The sequence below is a fragment of the Aotus nancymaae genome, unplaced genomic scaffold, assembly GCF_030222135.1.
Source record: "Aotus nancymaae isolate 86718 unplaced genomic scaffold, 86718_ANA_hifiasm-v0.15.2.pri h1tg000010l, whole genome shotgun sequence".
Taxonomy (NCBI): domain Eukaryota; kingdom Metazoa; phylum Chordata; class Mammalia; order Primates; family Aotidae; genus Aotus; species Aotus nancymaae.
Window position 1 is genome coordinate 34,230,150 of NW_026988421.1, and position 8,360 is coordinate 34,238,509.

At 41.7% G+C, this 8,360-nt stretch overlaps 1 protein-coding gene across 3 annotated transcripts in view; it reads right to left on the bottom strand.

Moving 5' to 3' along the window:
* Window positions 1-8,033, bottom strand: part of DNTT (DNA nucleotidylexotransferase) — a 43,580-nt gene extending 35,547 nt beyond the window's left edge. Inside the window, exon 1 of one of the 3 annotated variants that reach the window (XM_012439620.2) lies at window positions 7,572-8,028. In XM_012439620.2, the coding sequence (XP_012295043.2) occupies window positions 7,572-7,774 (203 nt within the window). In that variant the 5' untranslated portion in view covers window positions 7,775-8,028. Of the gene's footprint in view, window positions 1-7,571 lie in introns of all 3 variants that reach the window. The other 2 variants (XM_012439619.3, XM_012439621.3) reach the window with 2 other exon arrangements.
* Window positions 8,034-8,360: the final 327 nt, after the last annotated feature.

Genomic DNA, 8,360 nt, shown 5'->3' on the forward strand with positions numbered 1-8,360 from the left:
AGTGGCATGGTCTCTGGGTTATGCCTGGAGCTCAGCACATGGCCAGATTTACAGTAATGGTAAAAAGGCAATGGTAGACTGGATAGATGAATGAATGAATCAGTAGCTCTAAAGGAATGTCTCTCAAACTCTAGTGTCTACTAGAGACATCCAGGAAGCTAGGTTAACATTCAGATTAGTGGGCCCCATTACCAGACTTCAGATTCCTGAGGAACTGCACCTGGAGCCCAGGAATATGTATTTTGACTAGCTCCACTGGTGATTCTGATATAGTCAGTCTGTTTTAGTAACCTACTGTTGCATAACCAATGATCCCAAAATGTAATGGCTTAAAAAGGCAACAATTTTATTATATTTCACAATTTTGTGGGTCAGAACTTCAGGCAGTCTTGGCTGGGTGATCCTTCTGTCCTGTATGGTTCTGCTGAGGTGCTGATGTTCCATGTGGTTCTACATTCTGCCACCTTGGTGAGGGTGGCTGGTAAGCTGGGCTTAGTGTAACTAGGGACCCAAGCAACTTTATGTGGTCTAAGAGGAGGCTCCAATGTCTCACATGAGGCTCTGGGGCTCCAGAGTGTATGTTCCAGGGAAAGTCACACGGTGTCACTTCCACTGTACCTTACCGGTTGAATCAGTCACCAGCCCTCTCAGATGCAAAGGACAGGGAAATAGTCCCTCCCTCTCCGCAGGACGACCTGTTTTTTAAAACCACCCCACAGCCCAAGAACTCCACTTTGAGAAACACCACTGTAGAGAAAGATCTTTTCTATTGAACTGCCCCACCCTAGATTTGATTCCCACGCTAGCCTTTGGACACAATGACAGCAGTGTTTTCCAACATGGTACTCATTTCTCTGCTGGTACCTGACATAATTTTAGAAGGTACACAACTGAGCATTTAAAAGGCCTATGTGTTTATTTATGTCTATATTTTAAATTATGCATCTCAGATCATAGTTTTTAATGGATATCATTCCTTAGAAAAAGGCTAATTCTTTTTAAATGAGTCAGTTTAGGAACAATTAAAAAAAACACATTGGCCAGGTATGATGGCTCATGCCTGTAATCCCAGCACATTGGGAGGCCAAGGTGGGCAGGTCACCAGAGGTTAGGAGTTTGAGACCAGCCTGGCTAACATGGTCAAACCCTGTCTCTATTAAAAATACAAAAATTAGCTGGGCATGGTGGCATGCTCCTGTAATCCTAGCTACTCAGGAGGCTGAGGCACGAAAATCACTTGAACCCAGGAGATGAAGGTTGCAGTGAGCAGAGATTGTGCCACTGCACTCCAGCCTGGACAACAGAGCAAGGTCCTGTCTCCTCCCTCAAAAAAACAAACAGATTAGGCATATATTATAATAACAGATGTGGTAAAAGGTATTACAAGAATCGCGACTGTGGCACTCAGATGTCTGAAAAGCCCTGGGTTATAGAATTAACTCATAGACTTCAGTTCTGCATTTTTTTTCCTCAGGTAACAATTTCCCTGTTCTTCCTGTCTTTCTTTTACTAGGTGGTCCTGCCTCTTACGAGGTATAATTAGAAAAACCCTCCATGAGGAAAATGGCAGCCATTTTTCCTTTCTTGGGTATAGACTCCTCCCCCTCCCATTTTTCCTTTCTTGGGTATAGACTCCTCCCCCTCCCGCGCCCCCATCTGACTTTCTGTATCCTCATGGATGATCACCTGCTGTTTTCTTTCCAGGGAGAGGCCATTCCTGATTCTTCCCATCTGATGTAGGACTTATTTTGTAAACAATGACTTAAATGGTCATTTACAGTTAAACTGAGCTGTTTACAGTTAAAAACCCCTCCTACCAATTTCACTTAGCAACTGATCTGTTTCAGCATCCTTGAAACAGAAAGATCAAGCAGTTTTGTTTGGTTTTATTGCAAACTCTTACTAGTACCACTAAGGACAGGTTTCTGTTTCCAGCCCTGCTGTACGTATGACTGAGACGATCTTGCCTCGATTTTTTTGGCCCACCTTAAATGGGATTAAGAAAATTTTTGTTAATTTAAAGCCACAAATTTTGAAATAATGAAGTAATTTGGACAAGAGCAAGATTAAAATTTACATCCCAAGTTCATGCTCTTGAATTTGTAAAAATAAAATATTTATTATGTTGCTGATTACAAAAGTGTTACTTTTCATACATTGCAGAAAAAATTTATTACAAATTTTCATACATTGCAGAAAAAATTTATTACAAAAATTACTCTTGGTAAACACAAATTCCTTTGGGCTGGTTTAAGATTTACCAAATAAATCATTCTCTGAGCAAATATTTCTTGAGGGCTCCTATGTAAAATAAAATTGTCTAAGTCTGTAGATGAGGTCTACACGTGGCCTCATGGAGTCAGAGAGGGGTAATCGAATGAGGTTAAGAACCTTTGCTCATGGAAAGGGAAAGCTGGAGTCCACTCTAGGCGTGACTCCTACCAGCATTCTAGAGAGAAAGGCTTCTCTCTGGGGGCTTTCAGTAGTCTAAAGTCTTGGAAGCAGACAGGTAAAAGGAGAAGGCACTCAAGGTAGTGGGGAAACAGCAAGAAAAACTATAAAGAAAATCAGAAAAGCTGTGTTTGGATTCTGGACCTGGAAGAGGCCTGGAGAGCCGCCAGTTCAACTTTCATTTTCTAGAGCAGATAACTGACCTCTTTCAACTGGTGTTCTGTTTATTTTGCAAACAATGACTTTGAATATTTTGATTTCAGACACCACAAATTTGAAGTGTAGAACATTGCCGAAGATAAACAAAGCTGGACGCTAAAGTGGGAATGATGGTTATATTCATTCATAACGATGGCAATAGGAAAGAGACTCCAGTGTGAAGGGAACTCAACTTCATGGGAACAAAAGACATGACACTTTTAAAAAACTAGGGTGTGCTGCTAGAGGAAAGCCTAGGGGGGTTGGTCCCAGTGACTAGGCCCTCTGGGTTTGTTAATTGGTGCTTATCTGGAGAAGAAGCAAACTTTTGTGATGTAAATTAGAGCAAGGTCCTCTGAGGTTAGGCCCTCACCCTCCACAGAATCTAAAAGTCAGAGTTATCTCCTGGAAGGGTTGCTTTTCTCAGGTCCTTGGAAGAAAGTTCTGGATAGTTAGAAGATTTACATCTCAAAGGGACAGAGAAAGGATTTATCATTGCAACTTTCTAAAGTAACTGCTTCGAGAGAGGATTCACGGGTCCAACTGCCTGTTGCCAGGGTTTGGCTGGAATAAACAGGATCTTCTCCCAGCAGTGATGAACTTTCTCAGGCAGGCATTTTAAAAGGGGCCATCCTAGGGACATGGCCTTAACTGCTAAAAGCCATATGACAGTCTGGTCCAGGAGAGAGTCTTTAGCAACAATCAGGAGGAAAAAAATCATGCATTTTACTGCCATGAGATTCCCAGGGAATTTTGGAGGCAATGGTTTTGTGATAATGAGTGAGACAGAATCCACATGTCAGACATTATATAGTGACTGGATGGAAAGTGCAAGCAGCCAGGTTAGATAAAATTAGACCAAAATAATACTAGAAGACTAAAAGTAAAGAATTGAACAGGCAAGTGCTAATTTTTTTTTTTAAAGAAAAACTTGGAATATATGCTATGCTCCTTTTTTAATTCCAGGTGACAACGAAGGTACAATTCCTGACTTTCCTGTCTGATTGTAAACTCCTTGTTTGCAGAACTCATGTCTTCCACTATTTTGTGTCTCCACAACCTGACAAATACTGCACAGAGTGGGTACTAACAAAGTCCTTTATTGATGATGACATGATGCTGCATCTTGCTTCCACTGAAGACAATGACTTCCAGTGGCACCCTTGTAGACTAACTATGGAAGTCTAGGCAGGATGACAGTATCCTCTGGTGGGTGTGAAGATGCTTGAACAGTGCAACTTGGCAAGTGTTAAACTGCTAGGTAGATGCAAAGGTGGACAGCCATCCTTCCTGGCCATGCATTTTCTTCCACATCAGTGATTTGGGTCAAGACACAGAGTGTAAGCTTAACTAATATGTTTATGGAGGAGAGTTGATGACAGAATGAAAATTTAAAATAGCTCCATGTATTGGAACCCAGGATGAAATAAGAAAGTGACAAGCAGTAGGTTCTGATCCTTCTCCAGCTTGACCTGGGTGACATGAAGATTGTCAAGTTGCTCTAAAATGTAGGAAGTTGGCCTTGGAATAAAATTCAGTATTCTTTTCATAAATAGGTAAAAATGCCTCATGGGCTTTAACACTTTCCCTGATCTACGTTTCAAAACTAGCTTCCTACGGCACATTGAATGGCACGTATTTTGCAATATAGCGTAAATGCTAGCAAAGCCCCATCCAAAAATGGTGAATGCATGTTGGAGAATGAAAAAGCTCCAGACAGTGTAACACTTTGAGGTACACCATTTCTAATCTGTGTGTTCAGGCCCAGATAAAGCAGGAAATAGGTTTTTTCTCTAATTTAATCCTCCTGGCAGCCAAAGAATGTGTTAGGAACTATGAAAATTGCTGCCTATCAGCTGAAAAAACAGCTTTCTTTGTTATTTTTATGTTTAAAATACATGCTGATTGTAGCCCAAGCATGGTGGCTCACACCTGTAATCCTTTGGGAGGCCAAGGCAGGAGGATCACTTGAGCCCAGGAGTCCGAGATTAGCCTGGGCAACATGGCAGAGCCTCATCTCTACAAAAATTAGCCAGGCATGACAGCCTGCATCTGTAGTCCCAGCTACTTGGAAGGCTGAGCTGGGAGAATCCCTTGAGCCTGGGAGATGGAGGTTGCAGTGAGCTGAGATATGGCACCGCCGCACTCCAGCCTGGGTGACAGAGCAAGACCCTGTCTCCAAAAAATATATATATATATACACACACACACACACGTACACATACATAAGTGTATATATATATAATATATATATATATATATGCTTATTGTAAAAAATATATTGGAGGCTGGGCATGGTGGCTCACACCTATAATCCCAGGACTTTGGGAGGCTGAGACGGGCAGATCACAAGGTCAAGAGATCAAGACCATCCTGGCCAACATGGTGAAACCTCGTCTCTACTAAAAGTATAAAAATTAGCTGGGCCTAGTGGTGCGCACCTGTAGTCCCAGCTACTCAGGAGGCTGAGGCAGGAGAATCGCTTGAACCTGGGAGGTGGGAGTTGCAGTGAGCTGAGATTGTACCACTGCACTCCAGCCTGGCAACAGAGACTCTATCTCAAAAAAACATGTGCGTGTGTGTGTGTGTATGAAAACACAGAAAATAAAAACAGCCATAATCTGTTCCTACTAACCCCACCCCCAAAAAACTACTTATAACATGTTGATGGGTTTCCTTCCTGTCTTTGTTCTATTTGTTTATATCATTTGACCTAGTTCATTTTGTGGAGAGAGAGCCCGTTCCTTAGGGTTTTGCTGTAAAGGTCAATGGCTGTAGCAATTCACAAGAAAATAATTACACTTTACATTTGTATGATTGTTTTAATTTATCAAAGCACATTGACATGCATTATCTCATTTGGTGATCACATCAGATAGGCCATTTATCAGGATACTAAGATCAGTGGGGAGAGAGGGGATCTTGCCCCATATCCCATGGCTGGGGAGAGTCAAAGCCAGGATTTGAGGTTTCTAAATTTCTTATCTAGAGATTTTTTCCCCTACAACAACTTTTATTTTTCTATCCAATTAAAGTCTATGTATTTATGTACAGAAATTCCGTTTGAGACCCAGGACTTCTACTTCCTGTGGTTTATTTTTGCACCATAGAGCACATTTGTATTTAATGTGTCTTCTGATCTACCAGCCTGGGAACTTTGCCACCATCACATGCACAGCAGCAGTTTGCTCACCATACATGAGTTAGCTTCCTCTGTCGCTTGAGCAGCTGGGCTCAGTCCCTGGCAACAGGCATCTGGGGCATGTTGCTGCCTCTTCAGCTGTCCTGCCAACAGAAGAAACTTACCTCTCATCATCTCCCTAAGTGCCTGCCTCAGCCATCATGTGTGTATTCATTGCTGTGTCTATGATAAATCAGTGGGTCCTTGCTGGACGTTTCAATGGAGAGCTTTCCAGTAAGTGGCACTTCTGGCTCTTTCCTTCCTGCCTGACCCTTGCCAAACTTCTTTACTGTGAAAAGCGTTCCAGATTTGCAAAGACTTTTCATTTCTTTTTTTTAAACTCTGTTTTTGTTCTTGTTTTTTGGCTTCTTTACCTGTATCTTTCTGTCTTCTCCAACTCTAACATTCTATGTAAGTCTCTAAGATTATGCAGACTTAACAATTAGATGAAATCTAGGATTTTCTTGGAAAGGATGCTAGTAAATGAGATTGAGAGTGGCTGTAAGGAGTTCAAAAGAGACAGCAAGAGAGAAAAAGAGACCTTGCAAGGAGAGAAATCAGGTAGAAGAAAGACCATAGGAAACTGAGGAATTTCTGAATTGGGCATTTTAGCAAAAAATTTATTAAAAGTCAACGTCATATGAATCATGGTGTTGTGAACATTAACATATTTGAGAATTGACCTTTGAAATATGTCTTTGCAACATCTGGAAGCTGATATCTCTTCTGCATGACATGCTTGTCACTTTTATTTTCAAATATCAAAGACTATTTTTACAATCAAAATGTCTTTTCACATAAAATTTTTATAGTTTTACCTGAAAATATGTGGTCGATTTATTCCTTGCCCAGTCAGAGCAGTCAATTTCATAAATCGCTACTCTTTCACTGCAAGCCCTGTACCAGTTTAATCTGGAAGCATCACTTATGTCAAGGTTCTAATACCATTCGTTTCTGGATTTTGTTTTGTTTTCTCTTCATCTATCTGAGACCAGTGAAGAGCTTCTATAGCAGTTAGAAAAGCAACAAGAATAATTGCTGTTGGAGGTGAGTGCATTAGTGAGCGAATCAATGTAGGTAGTCCAAATGCCACTATTGCCTCTTTGCCGGGGCTCTGATTGCATCTCACTCGGTGTGGTGCTGGCCACCCCTGGACAGAGCTGTCTTGACAGTGAATACATCTTTACCCCGCATCTCTCTTTCTAAGAACCTCAATAGGACTGCTCTTTGGAAAAACGTGATCAAGGCCACATCTGTGTGCCTGTGGTGAGCCGGCTAGTTATCCTAGCCCACCACAGATGCTGGTTGTCTTAGCACGCCCAGATGTATAGGTAAGAGCCAAGCAACCAAACAGTGCTTTCTGCATCAAAGTAGCCAAAACTTTTTTATTGAACTCAGTGATACTTCGTTCAACTTGGTCAAGAATAAAATCGAGTGGTTTTAGCATTAAATTTTCCAATTAGTTTTCTGTTTATCATCTCTAAATAACTTATAGGAGTGCAAAGCAAAAAATAGAAAATTTATCTCATCTTTTGGTGCCAACTAGTTTCGATATAATTGTTTTCAGTCCCCACTTATCTAGTTTTCCTTAACTAGTTGTTCTTTGATTTCAAATCTGCTGTTCTCCCAGTGGGAAGATTACCTCTTCCACATGTGGAAGAAAATACAGGTTCCTTGGGTTCCCAAGAAGCTGTTCACAAAGCCCCTGCTTATTTACAAAGCGAGATCGATGCCGTCCTACCTGAGTTCGTTTTCAACCCTGAACCCTTTCCTGCGCGCCAGCTCCGTGAGGAATGCTCTGCGGGAGGTTCCCATTTTCTTCTCCAAAATGAAGACGACCAAATCTTGAAATTTGATGTCTTGAGGAGAGGAGGCCATCAAGGCACCCATCTGCCTGGGTCTCTTCTTCCGAGGGCTCAAGTGGGACGTTCGTGGTGGATCCATGGGAAGAGGCTGCTGCTGCCTCTGGCTGGGCCATCAGGTGTTGTCTCCAAAAGGGAGGGAGACTGTCACCCTCCTACACAAAGGGTTTTGATGTCATCTCACCAGCAGACTCTGAAGCCAGGGCAGGGCTTCACGGGTGCTGCCCTGGCAACAGCTTCCTGCCAAAGTATGATAGGGAATTTTGATCTCTGTTCAGTTCATTTGTCTAATGTGGAGATCATAATGAAGACAGTAAATTAATGTTTGTTTTCATCTGCATAATCTCATTAGTTCCTCAGAGTAACCTTGTGAGGAAGGTAGGACAGCATCATTGTTTGCATGTTATTTATTCCTAAATGTACTCGGGCCCCTTTGTGGTCTTTATTTATTGGTCCCTTTTAAACCTCCCAACTCACTTGCATTCTCCTCCTTTTGTAGGCAATTATTACACTGTACTGGGTGTCTACAATTTGCATGGGTGTTATATTCTGCTTGCGGTTGTTTTGATTTTACTTAAATGGCATTGTTACATTTCTCATTCTGGCAATCACTTTGTTTCACTCTGAACTACGTTTTCTAGGTCTGTGTTCTAATTGCTCTGTTGCTT